Source organism: Cygnus atratus, chromosome 17, assembly GCF_013377495.2.
Source record: "Cygnus atratus isolate AKBS03 ecotype Queensland, Australia chromosome 17, CAtr_DNAZoo_HiC_assembly, whole genome shotgun sequence".
In the NCBI taxonomy this organism is placed as follows: domain Eukaryota; kingdom Metazoa; phylum Chordata; class Aves; order Anseriformes; family Anatidae; genus Cygnus; species Cygnus atratus.
In genome coordinates, this window is record NC_066378.1 from 6,730,119 (window position 1) to 6,747,517 (window position 17,399).

Below are 17,399 nucleotides of genomic sequence, written 5' to 3' on the forward strand. Positions count from 1 at the left end.
GACAGGATCTAACCAGATTTGCAGGGTACTAACTGCAGGATACTTTCAAATTCATAACTATGAAATGGTTCGTTTAGCAGGACAAAGGCCAAGCCGGCAGACACCCTTTTTCCAGCTCAGCATGTGCATAGCAATGGGAGGGTGGCAAGGAGCTTTTGTTAATCTCAACCGAGCTGGCAAGAATGCTGCAAAATGAAGTCTTTGAAGATGTTTTTTTTTTTCTTCATTTTTAAAGCAACAGCTAGTTCAAGAAAGCTTGGAAATCTTGCAAAAAAAAATCCACAGAATATTGCAAGACCTCCCTGGCAGTCGTGTAACTTAGGCAAATTTCCCCAGTGGCAATTAGCCTCTACATTTCCCTTTAACAGCTATTTTTTCACAGGTTCTGTTCTGATGCAACTGTGAAAATGTTTTTCCTCCAGCTTGAATGCACTTTTTGAAAAAAAAAAAAAAAAAAAGCAGAGTGGCAGAAAGGATTGGGGTATCAGGTCAGGTTGGGGCTGATCCAAGCAGCAGTGGTTTTTTGTTTTTTTGTTTTCCTTTTAGTTTAAACTTGTAGAAATTGAAAGCTTAAAGGGCTTCATGCTTAGAGCTGTTCCCAAAATAGATGGGACTCATAGTCCACTTCCTGACGTGCTCACATCACAAGACCAACCGCTGCTACTTGCTCTTTTGTCTGAGTCTCCAGCGGAGTGCTGGGATGCTGACTCCTTCACAAGGGAAGTTCCCACTTCCCCAGAGGTGACCCTCTCCAAGAGCTCTCTCCCCCAGAGTGACCTAGGTAAACGTCCTATGGCCACCAACATCACACCCCATCTTCTTGAGCCCAAACAATCCCGTGTCTTTCACAAAAAAAAAAAAAAAAAAAGTAACCATGTTCAGGGATTGATTTAGGTGGTTTTTATTTTTATGCGAAATCATAAATACAAAATAAAAATAGTAAACAAGTGCTATAGATTTTTTTCACTGGGATGAGGTTCGGGCCTGATCCTGAGCACTTCTGATTCTTAAGCTCCAGGACTATGTTTTGGTCTCGGAAAACAAAACAGAGCAAAAAACAACTTACACCCTGAAGCCAGTGACGTCAGTAACAGCATTCAATTGGGTTGTTTGTTTGGTTTTCTTTTAAAGCACAGCAACAAGTATATGGAAGGATGAGATTAAATATATATATATTTTAAAATGGGGCCCACTTCCTGCTAGTATTGTTGGGTGCTGCCCCCCTGACCTCAGCGAAACTTTGTTACATCAGCAACGAGCTGTGGTTTTGGTGGGGTGATGCTGTGTTTACTGGTACATACACAGTTAGCACTGGCTTCTTCCAAGAGGGTTTAATATGCAATTGTTTTGGATTTTGGTTATAAATGGACCCAGCCCTGCCATGACATGAAGCTATTATCTATCAGGGATTTTGGCTTGTTAAAAAAAGAAAAATCCCTTCAAAGTTTTGAGTTTTCCTCCCTCCCCCCCAGGACAGCTATTCTGATTGGATTCTAAATGCTAGTAATGAACTCCTCAGAAAGATTTCACCTTCTGGTAGACCCCAAATCCTGCAGTACTTCTGTAGGCTCTAGAGTAATGATACGTGCTGGCAAGTCTGCCAGGTTGGGACTTTTTCAAAAAAAATTCTTTAATTTGAGACAAATTCCCATTAAATTGATGAGATCTGTAAAAAACAAAGTGAAGTTTGCAGGAGTTGAGCTAATATCCATTGACTCTTTTTGCTAGACGCCAGAGGTCTGAGTGATGGTGTAACATATCAGTAGGTATGGGCTGGGTGACAAAAACAGTTGGACGCTACCATTTAAAATACAAATAAAATAACCATGAAACAAATAAAGGCACCAAACCATATAACAAGCCAACTTTGGTCATTTCTTGCAAAACATATGCATTTAAATACATTTACAGTTTACAAGGTTATACTGCTTTAAAAAAAAGTTGCAATGATGAAATACAGAATATTTCATTCTTGTACCAAAACTATATATCACATCACAACAACAATATTATAGCTTTTATTTAAATGTAGACAGTATAAGAACTGCACCTCTTTATAGAACAGAACTAGTTCTAGACATACTGCTCTGCTTTTGTATTGTCTGACGGGTTCGGACCCTGCAGTGTACGTGTTTGAAATGAAAGCAGTTACCTTTCAGAGGGTGAAATTTGTGCTCAGTATTCAACATCTGTATTTGCAGGGGCAAGGCTTTAGTCTCTCCTTCAGGTCTGTGTATGTGTTGATACTGCTGGGGTGTTAAGTTCGCTAAGCAAAGCCAAAACGCATTCAATATGAATCTGTCACGACCCCCAGTAATGGTTAGTCTGTAAGTCTCGGCATTATCAGAAACTTGTAGGAGTTAATACACAATTTAGGTGTGTGCTGTATTGCTATGTGTTTGTGAGGGCCCCATGAAGTTGTAGCATTGTGCTCTGAGGAGTACTCACAGCACATTTCCTCCCTAGCTGTTGGCAGAAAGCTCCTCATGACGGTAAAGATGCTGCCAGTCTGCAGCAGAAATCTGTGTTGATTTAAAGGTACAAGATTTTTTTTTCCCCTCTTGACAATTTGTGCAAGAGAGCATCACACCACCCTTCAACCCCTTCTTTAAGAAACGTTTGTCTCTACAGTGTAAAATGGAAAGGTGTGTGTTAATATTCCAGGCTGTGGTGAAGTTTAACCAGAGCTCAGAAGAGTTATGGTGCCCAGAGCATCTTCCTTCCAGCCTGCAGTTACCAGGACACTATGGAGGAGCTACGAGGGCTGTGAGAGCCATAACTTCACATCTCCCAATTAGCATGTGTAAAGTCTCAGTCAAAATACTTGGAGAAACTTTTCTAGCACTTAATTTCTGTCTGATTAGATAAATGAAGGAAAGTATACATTAACAAAGTTACAGTGGGGAGTCAAGCAAGTGCATGCCCAACTGAAAACACATGATTCAAAAAGGACAGCAAGTAGTGCTCATCAGCAAGGCCATGAAAGCCTCCCATAACCTAACCATCAATATCCGGGGCAATATTTATGTTTCCAGTCTCCTGTAATGCAGATAAGAGGATGCAGAGGGACACCCTGCTGGAGCCATGACATGCAAAGGTCTGCTAGGTCTCCGAACCTAGTCCTCCAATAATTCTGGCAACCTGCAATGAGTTCATATTCAAGTAAAAACAGAACAGAAGCAGTCGAAGGAGAAGGGATGGAGAACCTAGGATAATCTCTGTACTCTGCTAAACAACAGCAACTGTCTGAAATCACTTTCAAAAGTCTCAAAGGCACACAGACCAATGCACTCCCTTGAGGGACAAAAACAAAAGAAGAAAATCAATCACATGCCTTTCTCCAAATAGTTACTTGCTGCAGGATTAAGGACCAAGGTTAATGTCGTGCTTTAAACAGGAACTCTAGTTTAGTTGCCCAAACTGAAGAAGAACAAAAGAAAAAACCTTAACCAATTAAAGCCACGGCAGAACTCAGTCAGACGCAGGTTTTCAGGAGAGAACACGAAGCAGGGAAGCTTCTCCTCTGCGCCAGTGCACAGCCGATGGCCTGTCCCAGCAGCCAGGCAGTGCCCCGAGAGGCAGGAGCAGGCGCCGAAGTGCTCCCAAAGCCTCCCACAGTAACGCCGGCCGGGGCCGGAGCTGCAGCAGGGGCCATCGGGCAGACGGAGGCAGCAGCGGCAGCCAGGCTCAGCCCTGGCGGAGTTGGCCACGGCTCTCCCAGGCTCCTCGGTGCCCGCTGCCACCGCAAGCCAGGTGGGTGCCGTTGCCAGCACAGCGGGCGGGTGGTAGTGGGGCCCAGAGTGGTGCTCCAATGGCCCGATGGGAGGCTGGGCTGGCAAGCAGAGAGGCGCTGCCCTGCCTAGGGCCGCCGCTTGCTGGGGTGCCCCGTTAAGAAAGCCTCTAGGCAGGGGAGCGCTGCAGCGCCTGGTCAGCCGAGCTGACCGCAGATGCTCCCGGCGCAGTGGGTGAGCAACCTGGGACTGGTCCCTGCCTGTGCCCCTGGCCAACAGAGCCTGGCAGCGCCGGCTCAGAGCCATCCAAATGCGTCCCTGCAGCGCCGGGGGAGCCGAGCAGCCCCACTCAGACGTAGTTCTTCTTGTCATACTCGCCATTGGAGGTGGGCCGCCGCGGCGCCGAGTACTTGACAGGGAAGGAGGTCTCGTCGCGCTGCGAGCAGGAGCAGCAGCAGATGAGGCAGCCCCCAAAGAGCAGCAGGGCCGTGGCTGCCCAGCCAATGTAGAGCGCAGCCCCCATCTCCCGCTTCTGGGACGGCGGCACGGTGGGGTCGTAGAAGTCGCTGATGACGATGTTGGCAAACCAGCAGAGTGGGACGAGGACCAGGACCCCACAGAGGATGTAGATGGCCCCGCCGGCAATCACAATGCGGGATTTCATCTTGCCGGGCCGGATGCAGTTGGTGCACTGGGCACCCACCACGGTCACCATGAGTGCCACCAGCCCCAGCAGCGCCACGATGACCGTGAGTGCCCGGCCCGCCTGCACCTCGGGCTTCAGCGCCAGGATGGAGTCGTACACCTTGCACTGCATCTGCCCCGTGCTCTGTACCACGCAGTTCATCCAAAGCCCTTCCCAGATGGTCTGCGCCACCACGATGTTCACGTCGATGAAGGCTGACACCTGCCACATGGGCAGCCCGCAGGCCAGGATCACACCCACCCAGCCCAGGATGCCCAGCCCCAGCCCCAAAATCTCCAGTGCCGCCGAAGTCATGCTGCTGCCGCTGCTCTGCCCCAGCCTCCGGAGAAGGGACGGCGGCGGCTGCTGTGTACCTCTCGCCCCCGGGCAGCTGCCGAGCTGGCTCTGAGCGCCGCCGGCCCCGGGCAGCGCTATATGAGGAGCCGCGGGGCGCCCTCCCACCGCCCTCCGTCCCTCCCCTGGCCCGGCCCTTTTTCCGCGGAGGGGGAACTCGAAGCAGCCCTGGCCGCGGCAGCACCGCCCGCGCCCGGGGGGGAGCCGAGCGGGGCCGGGGCCGGGGGCGCGGAGCTCCCCCGCTGCTCCCAGCCGCCGGCTGCCAGGGGGCTCCCCCCTGAGCTGGGGAAGGGTCCCTCTGCTCACCGGCACCCTGCCGCCCGCCCGAGCCTGGAGGAGCTCGCTAGGAAGCCTCATGCTCCTAGGAAAGTGTGGGGATAAAGAAATCGCACGGATTTTGCCCCCTCAGGTTTCCTCCTTTGAGGGCATATATTCTTCTATTGCCTATTTGCTGGTAAAGCCCACAGCTAAACCTGCGGAGAGGACTTGCCAATGCAGGCACACAGCAGTATGGACAAGCTGATTATCAGGGCCTAATTAATAATGTTTCAGCAGACTGACTGACCAGCACATGTCAGCACATCTCCTGGGGACTGTGACAGGTAAAAGTGTAAGCAAGCACCACCAAAATCCTTAGGAACCACCCAGAGAATGACAGAATTGTATATAATGGGGTCTGCACGTCATCTGTTGGTACCAAGTGATGCTTTAATGCTTTCAGCAAGAAGGTTGTGCCAGTCAGGAAACTCTGCTTGGTTTGATAGTGGAGCAAAGAGCAAGGCACCCCATTAAGATATGTTGCCATAAGGATTTCAAGCTTCACTTTGCTCAAGTTCAAGTTCAAGTAATTGTTCAAGTACATTTTGAATCTTCATGGTGTCTCAACGAGCTAAGTGCCTGTGTCAAAAAGAGTGATTTTGCAAGAGATTTCGTCATCGGGCCACACAGGTTGTGACTGATACAGCCTCTTCGTGGCCCACTGGCATCTTGGATTGTTCCTGCAAACCAGCCTTGGTTCAAACCCTTGGTTCAGGCCAACAGCCTGCCTGCCAAGCAGTGCAAACCTCCAGGCTGGCAGATGAGGCAAGTGGTTGTGGTGCAAATGCTGCTGTTACAGTGGCAGTAGAGAAAGATCTCACCAGCTGCCTCACCGCACTCGCGAGGAGCTGCACTCCAGTGGCTTTCCGCTGGGTGCCCTGAGAAAGGCTTGTTTTGATTTAAACTGGGATTGTTTGCATTTATCTTAAGTAAGTTAAAATGTTTTAGACAAAAATGAGAGTTATGTTCACAATGACTTTTGAACTGGTTTGGAAAGATTTGGTTTTATTTAGTCCAAAGTATCTTTCTGCTACAGAGGAGATCGCAGAGAGGAAAATAATGCATTCCTGCCCCTATGTAAGCATTTTTCTCTGCTGGGCAGTGATTTACAGCATGTATTATGGCATGCAGAGGTTTGTGATGGAAATACTGAGACTGGTATGAGTAAGGTATGAATGGAAAAGCCCCTGTGTGAAGCAGAAGCACAAGAAATGATAGAACAAAGGTTAAAGGAATCACATGCATCGACAGCCAAGGACATGACTAATGAGTTAACACTGAGCTATGCCCTGCTTGTGTCCTGACAGCAGCACCGATGACTCCTGCAGAGGACCCAAGTGCTGGTAACAGGAGGATGGCAATGAGGTCACAGCACATGAGACGTGGCCCTTCCCTTCTTGTTATTCCAACAAGAAGACAGAATTTATCCCAAAGACACCCAAAAAAATGAAACAAAAGAACATCAGCAGCTTGTGGACCATCACAGCGTGGACATGATAACACGTGACAACTGCAGCCTCTCATTGATTATCTCTGCCTGAGGAACTGTAAACATTTTTAGCATGGAAAATGTCTTCCTAACAGAGACTGCCTGGTAAATGGAGTTAAGAGGAGTTATCTCCTCTTCCAGCTGTATATGAAATACATACAGTTTACTTCAATTATTTAAAACTGTAAATTCCAATGTGCAAGTCCAGGAGGAATGTGTGACTGGGGCTGTGCATCTGTCAAACCGTGGCTGCTTACAATAAGTCAGAAAAGTCCCTGGTGTCAGGGAGAGGAGAATGTGTAACAGAACCAGCCACAGAGACAGGGATATCTCAGAGGTGAACAGGAAGAAACCCAGAACACAGGCTGAAACTGAATAACATCTGTATTTATGATGATAATAATGATTATATAGAGAACACCACAGAAGAACAATTAAAAATGGGGGGAAGAAATGCCAGTTATCTTAGCCCGTAAGCGCAGGAAAGCCCCACCCTTGCCACTTGCCCAAGAGCACGGAACTCTGAGTTTCCTCCGATAAATGGTCTGTGTGTGCTCCTGCGCCAGGCTGGAGGCATTCGTGGGGCCTGTGCGGCTGCCTGGGGCTTCACGCTGAGAAGGGAAACCAGCACGTGGCTTGTTTTACCTCTGCAGCCCTCACCCCACCTTCCCTTGCTACCTGTTACCGAGCAACTGATTCCTTCAAATCACTTAATCCCGGACAATTATTACCCTGGGGAAATGCAAGCTTAATAATCACAGGGAAAACCAACCTTTCTGCTTAAGGAGGAATTACCATTCTTGGTGTTTCAGCTTCTTGTGTTTGTTACTTTTCCTTACCCAGATATTGTCTGTTATCCTGGCCACTGGCACTAACCTCCACTTTTAATTACTCTGTTCCCTGATCCTGACGGTGAGCGTTAGCGCACAGACTGCCATTGCTCTCCGGTCTGGTTATGCTTACAGGTAACTTCACAGACACAGCTGCTGTGGGCCACATTGTGGTTTCTGATGGTGTTAATGTCACAACACTGGGAATTAATTTCAACTACCAAAAATGAAAAGGTTCTAATTCCTTAAAAGTGAATGCGAATCAGCATGGTGTTTTGCTTGGGATATTAATTAAAGTAATCACCACTTATAACTGAAATCCTTGCTGGTAAAGTCTGTATTCCTTTCAATTCAAAGGCGTGATGTTCTTGAAGCAAAGTAAGTCATTAACAAATGACCATTTATGTCATTACGTCTATTACTGTTCCAGCTATGTATTTCTTAAATCATCCTGGGGGAGGATATATAGAGGACTTGGAGACCTGTGAAAATGGGCGGAAGTGGTATTCAAGCAGAGAACAATTGCACAGAAACCATACTATAGCTAGAGGGGCTTTGGGATTAGAAGTGATTGTGTTTTCACGCTTTTCCTGACATAATCAGGACAAATACCAGGCACATTCACTGGGAGGGCTGCTAAGGGTGGGGGGAGTCCAGGCTCTTAGCAGCATTGCTTGTCCTGGTATATGAGCCCTGGGCCATGGCACAGAACTGCTGTGCCCAGCCCTCCAGTCTGACCAGGGCTTTGCTTAACCCCAAAGCATCCCACCAGCAATGTTTAGATAGATTTGCCTTTTGGAACCTGAAAGATAGTCTGCTGAGCATGCTTGGTTTATAACTTGTAGAGTATCTCATACATATGTGCTTCTGCTCCTTCTCAGCCCTAAAACGTTAAGCATCTGGAAGTTAGGAAAATGCCATTTAGTATCAAGCTTATGCACAAACATAGTATTGTTTGTGTGAATAAGACAGATCATGAGTCAAAAGATAAATTCAAAGCCCAGTGATCTCAAGAGAGCTTACTGATAGCTTTTGGATCAGACAGAAGCAAAAGTGAAGAATCAGGAATCCTATTACAGAAAAATTTTGTGCCATATTTTGTCTTCTAATGCATACTGAAACAAAGGCAAGGAAATTTACAAATACAGAAATGTTAGTCAAGCTGTTCTTTACTTAGAAAGCTTCAGTTTTCTCTGTCAAGATCATTCCTTTCTGAATTATCCTTTAAAATGCAACTTTTTTCCCAAGAGAAGAGATTCAGTTGGAGCTTGAGTTCACATACTGCATTTCACACAAAAGTGGGCCTCCATGAAGTTCCTGTACATCAGCAGTGACAACAGATCTTCAGACCAGTGTGACACATCAGGAGATTGACACGTAAGGATGAATCCTTGTCAAATGAGCAGGTTATTATAAAATGAAAGTACGTAATTTCACCATAAGATTTATCTCAAGACTGTTTATTTTGGGAACAAGCTGAAGTGGTTGACCAATACCTTTTTTTAGTACAAGTGTTGATCCTACCCTTCAGGATTGAGAAATGGATGCCCACGCTATTCTTCCCCCTCAGTGGTGATGGGACAAGACTTGCGTGGAAGAAAGGGAAGAAACAGATACAGCTGGAAAAAAAGGTGAAAGGGGTTACAGATCTGCTTCCAGCCTTCATGTATTTGCTGTGGTACTTCCCTTTTTAAACAAAGCTGTCCTGGCCCTGTATCGGTCTGTGTACATTAGAGGCACTCCCTGCCTGGACTTTTTCTTGTGTACTGCCCACTGGCACTGCCAGGGAGCCAGAAGGGGATTCTGGCTGGGCTGCACATCACGTCACATTGAGACAGTATTATGAGCCATTTCCTGACAAAATGTGGAAATTAATTGTTCAAAACCATCATTAGGACTGAGTTCCACACCTTCTTACTCTAATTCCTCTACATACAAACCTCTAGATCAGTGTTTGAAACTTCCCCTTGGTCTGAACTATCTCCATGTCTCTGTGTCTTACTAAAGCAGATCCCTGACAGAACCATTTCCCAGACACCCTGTCAGCACCAGCTGTGCTGCCCCGGGGACTTGAGGTGCACCTAACTGTTCGGCATCTTATTTTCTGAATTGGACTTTCCAGAGAACACTGTGGTGCATCTGGACAGCTGTAACTCTGTGTTAAGGATGTTTCAGGGCAGTTAGTACAATGAATGATGAAGGTCCCTTTCCCAAAGCTCTTCCGTAGATCAGTATCTGTCCCTTCTGTAGATCGATATCTAAACAGCCTGATCACCCCCCTCACCAAGAGGACTGAATGTATGCCTAGGTTGTGCCAGTTCAAATACTTCTCATGTATGCTATGGACAGCTCTTGGGAATGTATTAAAGCTTGGACACGCAGGGGGAAAAAGCTATAGGAAATATACATTGTTTCATGCCCAAAAGTCTATTCTATGCTGTGTTTCCTATCGGGAGAACTGTAGTTTAATTTTGTCCTCTTCCAAAGTTAGCCTCCTTCCACGGATTGTGGTGTACCAGGATTCTGGTAGATCTCTTTCCCATGTAATTGTTGGGAAATCACATCAGATGTCATTTTGTAAAGAACAGCGTCAGCAAGGACAAATGCCATTGTTTTAAATATACATTGCAGATGTTGAAAGTAATTAGTAAAAACATGACCATGGAGTTAACTGAAAAATCTTCAAGGCTAGTGATGGGAAACGTGCTACATTTCTCCAGTGTCCCAGGAAATTAGAGTTCCTGAGAACATGTCAGGGGTTTGGGACACCTCCTCTTATTATAAGAGTGATTAATTCTGAGCAGCGCTGTCCCTGTTCTCAACAAGATATATGTGAGACAAACCTTGTCATTAAGAATAGCCTGTATCTGTTTTGTCAGGCCCGATTCCCTTCTTAAAAGTGAAGTTGGCTTCCAGTAATACAAAAAATTGGAAGAGCAAAGGAGAAAATATTCATTTTTACTTAAAAATGTTACCTCAGGAATAACTTTCATTTTGCACTAGGGTTTCATTCTTAGCAGTATGAGCAGGAAACATCTCTGTGATACTGAAAAATAGATAAGGAAATGAAGCCATCAGCAAATAAATTCCGCCAGTTCTTCAGATGTTTGGGAAGCACTTTAAAGGATGGCTGTTATTGCTGAAAGGATGTGAAATGTCTCTTATTCCAGAGAACGTTTTTAGGTAAAATATTGTTTCTTCGTTGCCATAATTAGCATCTTGAAGAGGTAGGCTTGTGTGTGCTTATAAACACAAAAGTAACAATTCTATTCCTCTGAGACTAGTATAATTCAAGCACAATCTTCATTTCCTGTAGCGCAATACTAAAAATGTATTTCTCTTTTTTGTAGCAAGGAAAAATATTTATCTGCTGCTGATTTTCTTCTAGATTATTAAATAACTTGCAAATTAGCTTCTGTCAATAATTTCTGGTACATCCACAGATACTGGCTTAATGTTTGTATACTGCCAGTGCTCCAGCTCTGCACTGCATGCTTTAAAGAGGCTCAGAAGTGAGAACAACTTTCAGGTGACCTGAGATTTCCAATTCCCAGTGCAGCATGTCTGCAAAATCACAGGTGAAAACAGAAAAGGTTGAGATGTTAGAATAATGTACCCCATCAGTTATTTGACAGATAATAACTACTCAGAATAGCATTTTGATCAAATCACTGATTTACCAAACACTAACAGAAAATTGGAAGTTCCCTGTCATAAGTATGTGTCACCACACCCAAATACTTCAAATTAGACCAAGGAATATCTAATTTACAGTATCTGACACCCACTGTAGCTATGTTCAAAGTACTTTCCCTTTTTTTCTGCTAATGCCTTGAAAGAGGATGTCACTCACAGTATGCAACTGTTATGTATTTGTTCCTAATGGCTCTAGAACCATGGACTGTAATTTAACAAAGTATACACAGATATTCTGAGTCTTAAACACAAACTTAAATCTCATGGAAATGAGAAGGATTTATGAATATGCTTAGGAATAAGTAGTTAAATCAGGACTTGAGTAATTTTATCTCCAGGGGAGACTGAGAGAGTTCCGGATGGTCAGTTTCTTATGGTAGTCAGTCAATACCTGCATGAATTGCCCTTATAATATAAAACGCATAACAACAGCACAGCCATTGCAGCGATACACATAATTTTAGGCTGAAATCCCAAGTATTCAACTATGTGAGGAGCAGACACAATTGAAAGGAAATAAAGCTAAAAGGGATCTTATAATTGAAAAGAAACCATTTTATTACATCTAAGCAGCATATCTTCTAATTTGTTTTAATTTAACACAAATCATAACAAGGAACATGGGTCTGTTTTATCTATCAAAACACAACCCAGTCTTCAGTTATATGGTGGCATTTGCTTTATTACAATCAGTATCATACCATTTTCTACGTTAAAAAGCAGAACAAAAGATACTTTTTTTTTTTTTTCTGAATGTATGAGGAATTTCTAACTTGCTAAGACGTGACTCCACACAAAGTTAAGATTTGAATTCAAGGAAGGACTCTGTGCTTTTGATAATATAAACCTAGATATACCAGGAACTTTTATAAAAGGCATTTGAGATTCCAAGGGAAGAATAAAACAAAATTCATTCAGAAATAATAATTATGGGAACGAGTGATTGATTCACAGTCAGACTGCCATTGACTGCATTAGCATTTCTAGACTAACAATTTGGAAGGAATAATGTTCTTTAATACAAGGATTTCTTCTATTTGCACCTCTGCTAATACCAGTGTGAGAAATAACAAACATGCAGAACGTGTTTTGTGGTCATGCATTATCTGTAGGTTTCTCCCATGCAGCATTTCTCAATTACTTGCACCTAATAGTTCTTGTTCTGCTGCTCGGGGGTCCTGCATGCTGCAGTTTCATAACAAGACTCATAACAGGTTTCAAAAGTGACAAAAATATATTTTCACGAAGTGCGTAATTACACTGTAGAACTCATTGTCACAGGATGTTCTTAATGCCAAAAGCTGAGATGGGTTCAAAAAGCAGCAAGAAAAATTCATGGAAGAGAAAACCATCAAGATAAAGCTTTTGGCTCAGGAAGTTGCTGAGCTCCAGATTGCCGGAAGCTGGGAGGATATACAGCCCCAGGGCTACTTTTATCTTTTCCGAAGCATCTGCTACTGGGCACTGCAGAGCTAGGGCACTGATTACAGCTGATCTTTCCTTTCACCCAGAGTGCCCCTCACGTTACACGCTAGCACAACTGGATGGTTTGGGGAGGATTGCAACTTCCCTGAACACTTTGTACAACAGTTGGTCAGCATCAGATTCACCCTTGACTTGGGGAAATGATTTATATGCCTTGGTATTGAGGCATTTTAAATGGCTTGAGAATTTTTCACCCATTGCAGTAAATCCTACAAAATGAAAGGAGTGACAATCATGGGAAAGCACTGATTTCCGCTAGACTTTGTGTTTGTGCCAGTCTGTAATCTGGCATTGTCCGCGCTAATCTCTTCTAGTTTATTCAGGTGCTAAATATTTATTTGTAGTGCCTATTTATGTGTGTGAAATACTTCATGCATCACAGCGTTCACATTTAGTGAAAGAACAAAAATTGCCACCGTTGTTCCATTGGTGATAGTACAAAACACCTATAGTGATATCCATGAAATAATCTAAAAGAAGACCTTGTTTTCTAAAGAAGGCTGAAATGCCATCCTTTAACTTCTCCAAGAAGGTAGTGCGCAACAGTACTTTGTGTAATAACGTTACATGTTGTCCTAGGAAACGGAACCTGGTTGCGCTTTCACTGGCTTTTATCTTGTTCTTACTCAGATCACATCAATGCTTAATTGATGATACGAGCACGATGTGAATTAGCAAATAATGCCAGTCTGCCTTCTGTAGCATTTGTTTCACTTCCACATTTTCCTGTTGTGAACTGCAACCCTGTTTGCTTAATGGATGGAAATGCAAACAAAACAGAACTGTGCTTCTTGGTATTCAAAATTGCAAGGCAAAAGTTTTGCTGGTAGACCACACATACAAACTCTGCCCTCTGCAACACGTTTGGATGGATTGCAAAATATTTTTCTCAATCCAGTCCCTGCAGCTACTAGGTGGGAATGAGCCTTTCCCAAACTTCTGCTGATGTTTTAATTTTGCCAGTGTTGTATTGAATGCTTGAGCTATGTAACCCTGTTTCACTGTTAGAAAACGATCTGGTTCTGTAATCTGACTGCAGGTATCATTTGCACTCCAGGTTTATATGTGCTGGAGACCTTGATACCTCAGAGAAGTTGCCTGCAGCAATCCTACTTACCCTCTCCGTGATGATAACAACCAAGGCAAAATGGCTCTCGCTTAAACAGAAGGAAATGCAGTGATCGAAGAGAAAATAACAACAGGGTAGGTAAAACTAACATATTTTTTATAATGTTTTGGGAAGAAATTGCTACACTTGTGGAAGAGCACTTGCAAACCAAGCAAGCTTTCATTACATGCTTAATTACAATCAAATACCACAAAGTTTAAGCTTGATTTCCCACTGGCTATCATACCTATCATACCAAAAGCTTTCCCACCGTAAGGACTACCACTAAAACCTGCTGCAGACAGAGGCAATCTGAAAGCCCAAAGGTATTTGTGTAGGAACTAGGAGCCAAACAATTTGACAAGGGGATATTTTAAGCAAAATGGGCTCTGTGTTTCACTCTTTGACTCATATGTAGCTCCAGAGTGAGGCAGTTTTGAAGACAGAAGCCAAAACGTTATATTTGCACGATGTGAAGTTAGTGTCGTGAGACAGACTTGTACAATTTCAGTCGTTACTGCTCTTACACGGGCTATCATCTCCTGTGACTGGAGCGCAGCGACCTCTGAGAGGAGTAACGCTGGCAGTGTGGCTCTGAGATGAGCGTTTGTTTGTTCCTCTGGGAAGCCAGCGGGGTTAGGAGCTGCTCCTGTTGGAGCGGCCCTCTTATGGATCAGGGCGAGGGCGGAGGCAGCACCCACTACCGCTCACCAGTGTCTCAGAGCAGAGTCCCCAGAAGACCCTCGGGTGCCGCAGCCCAACGGCGCTGCTGTGCGCTACGGGAACGGGCAGGGCGGCGCAGCCCCGGGTGCTGGGGGAGAAGGACCGGGGGTTGCCAGGGAGAGCTCTGGGAAACGGGGGTCTATTAGGCTCCATGCTGATATTTTTAATTTTATTTTTAACTATTAACCAATAATTAATTGAGGGCGGGAGGGCATTCCGAGCACGGGACAAACGCTACCAGCCCGGGGAGCCCGCTGAGGGGGCGGACAGCTGCCTGCAGGAGCGCGGCCCGTCAGGCAGGGAGACGCTCTAGCCCGCCTCTCGCCCGTCCCGCAGCCGCGCCTCGCCGCCACCCCGGGAGGGGCGCGGACCATAGAGCGGCGCGGGAGGTAGGCAGGCGCTCTGCCGCGGGGGCCTGTGGGATGCTGGAGGACCGCGCGGGCGGAGGTGGCGGATCGCGGCCTGGCAGCCCGGCACCGGCGGAGGTGAGCGGCGGGGGCCGGGGGGCGCCTCCGCTCCGGTGCCTGCTCCTGCGGCCCCGCGGCGGACGACGGAGCGGCCGGGCCCGGCCTGCAGCCGCCGGTAGGGCGGGGGGGAGGCCCCAGGCCGGCCCCGGGGCCCCGCCGCGCACGGTCCGGGCAGAGCCGGCCTGCCTCGGGGGGGCCGGGCCCGGCCCAGCGCCCTCAGCGCCCTCAGCGCCCTCAGCGCCGTGCTGAGGCACAGCGCAGGCTGCGCGGGGCCCCCGAGCTTGCCCCGGCAGCTGGGCACGGTGCTTCGTGTGCTGTCGGTCGGGGTTAGTGGCGGCGTGAGGAGAGGGACGGCGGGGTGCTGGGGGCCTCGCTGGGAAGTGACCTACAGTGCTGGCTTATCGCTGTTTCTTGTGCATTGCCAAAAAGGAAAGAGTTCTTTTTTTTTTTTTTTGTGTTAAAAGCAAAAGTGTAGGAATGAATATCTGTGCACAATTATGGTTAAGCTTTGTGGGTGTGAAGCAGAGCTGCCTATGTCCTGCCGAGTGATCATGGCTAATACATTTAGCTTGTTCACATAGAAAGCCTTCTAGCTTACAGGACTCTGTTACGGTATTCTCCTCTGATACACTAACGCTGGGGAAGCAATGTCAAAAGATGCTTGTGTAGGAAGCACGCAATTGCTAAAACCAATCATTAATGTGAGCAGTATCACTGTCTCCTTGGTGCTTCTTAAGGGACTGAATTAATTGAAATAGCAATAAGAAAGTGAATTGTCAAGAGTAATATGTTAACATTGAAGTGGACCCCTAAATAAAATATTTGCAGCTCTAGATTCATGTGTTGCTTTTCTTTAAGACCAGAGCTATTGCAATGTTCTTTCCTTCTACTTGCTTAATCCTTGCCTCAGTTTGCTGGGGGTATGCATGCTGTGAAGTCATAGCAGTGTACCAGACTGCATTTTCAATGTGAAAGATGCTACACTGCTTGTTTTTAACATCAAGGGGACTTCTAAAGACATAGAAATGTTACTAGTTTTGCTGAACAGTGCTGCATTCCTAATAACAAAGGTAACAGTATTGTGTGTCATTGATTCAAACATTATCAAAAATAAGTCTGTAGAACTTCTGAACACTGAATCTGAATTGACAGACAAAGCAGTGACATACACTTGAGTTGGTCTACCTGCAAGTGCTGCAGTTGGGTTTTTGGTTGTTTATCCATATGCTGTTACATTCTGGACTGGGTGGTTGGTGAAGTGATACAGTCATTTTCCTGAGTAAGGGCAGAGCAGAATGTAATTAAGTTGTGGCTGTGTAAAAGAGGATTGATTCCCTGGGTAGCAACTGTTTCGAATGAGGAAAATGGCATTGTCTGGGGTTGTTGGCAGAGAGGGAGTGAGCACTTCTCATTCCAGCTTCTGAGAGGGGGTTTTCAGTCACAGAAGTGAGGATGTGCTGCAAAGTGTGGTGGAACTGCTGCACCACAGTTGTTTGATAGAATTGGGTGATTCATGCAAGATTGGTAACATAAGCAACAAAAAAGTTAACTGCTTTGTATTTGAATACCCCTGTTTCCAGTTTAGAATACAGTGAGAAAATTTTTAACTTTTGCGTAACTTTTGTTTCTATGTAAGACACTTGGAGAAGTTTGAGATCCTTTATTTATTTTAAATGTGCCTCAGTACTCGGCTGTGCCATTTCTTTTGTGGGCTTTTGTGATAAGAGAGAAACCAGCCTGTGATATTTTATTGAGATATTCTTGTTTTTCCTCTGTCTGCTTTAAGTCTGAAAATGTGGCCTCAGAAGGCTGGTATTGTTGAAGCTGTTTTCAGCACTCAGAAACCTACTGAAGTTACTGCTTTCTGTGGTTCAGTATTAGGTTATTTTATACTCTCTTTTAAAAGAGAATCAAAGTTATATAATCTCAGATGAAAAGCAAGTTGACTCATTAGATGAATCAGAAAGGCTGTTCTGATTGTGGAGATGGTTAAGGTCACTGCAGAGCGATTACTTTCAAATGTTGTTAAATGTCCTTATATGGAAGCACTCCTTGTACGGTTTTCATAGCATTTTCTTTGTGCTCCCTGCTGTTAAGAAACTCCCAGACTGCCTGTTCCTAAGAGTTTACTTCTTGCATCCTGACAGGAACAAAGGAAATGACCCATTTTCCTTCCCTTTTCTTTCTCTCTCGCTGGAATATATTTTCCTAGCAGAAGATGGTAGGAAGGCATGACATGGGCCTCTGTACTTGTAGGGAGGCAACTGCAGCTGGACTTGGTGGTCAGCTGCTTGCCCTTACTGTTGAACAGCACAGCATTTAGGATAAGAACCCATTGATCTCCAAACTGAAATATCACTGTGATACCTGTTGTTTAAAATGTTAAATGTTAAAATGTTGTTTAAAAATTGAATTTGTTAAACATTCCTATACTCCAGCTTGGCTGTCCTTTTTTTTTTTCTGCTAGAGCAAAATGGGACCTACAAGTACTTACAAATAAAGTTTCACTGCTG

At 45.3% G+C, this 17,399-nt stretch overlaps 2 protein-coding genes across 8 annotated transcripts in view; one reads left to right on the forward strand and one right to left on the reverse strand.

Moving 5' to 3' along the window:
• Positions 1–1,854: 1,854 nt before the first annotated feature.
• CLDN5 (claudin 5) lies at positions 1,855–4,843 on the reverse strand. The gene has a single exon (XM_035556852.1). The coding sequence runs from the start codon at positions 4,729–4,731 to the stop codon at positions 4,081–4,083; it is 651 nt and encodes a 216-aa protein (XP_035412745.1). The 5' UTR covers positions 4,732–4,843; the 3' UTR covers positions 1,855–4,080.
• Positions 4,844–14,312: 9,469 nt separating this feature from the next.
• LOC118253017 (septin-2) overlaps positions 14,313–17,399 on the forward strand; it is a 39,202-nt gene continuing 36,115 nt past the window's right edge. The window contains exon 1 of one of the 7 annotated variants that reach the window (XM_035556958.1): positions 14,313–14,808. The gene's annotated coding sequence lies outside the window, so the exon portion shown is untranslated. Of the gene's footprint in view, positions 15,002–15,091; positions 15,213–17,399 lie in introns of those variants that run through there. The other 6 variants (XM_035556955.1, XM_035556960.1, XM_035556961.1 and 3 more) reach the window with 6 other exon arrangements.

Bases quoted from the DNA above. Each gene is read 5' to 3' on its own strand.
- CLDN5 (XM_035556852.1), bottom strand. From the start codon at position 4,731: ATGACTTCGGCGGCACTGGAGATTTTGGGGCTGGGGCTGGGCATCCTG.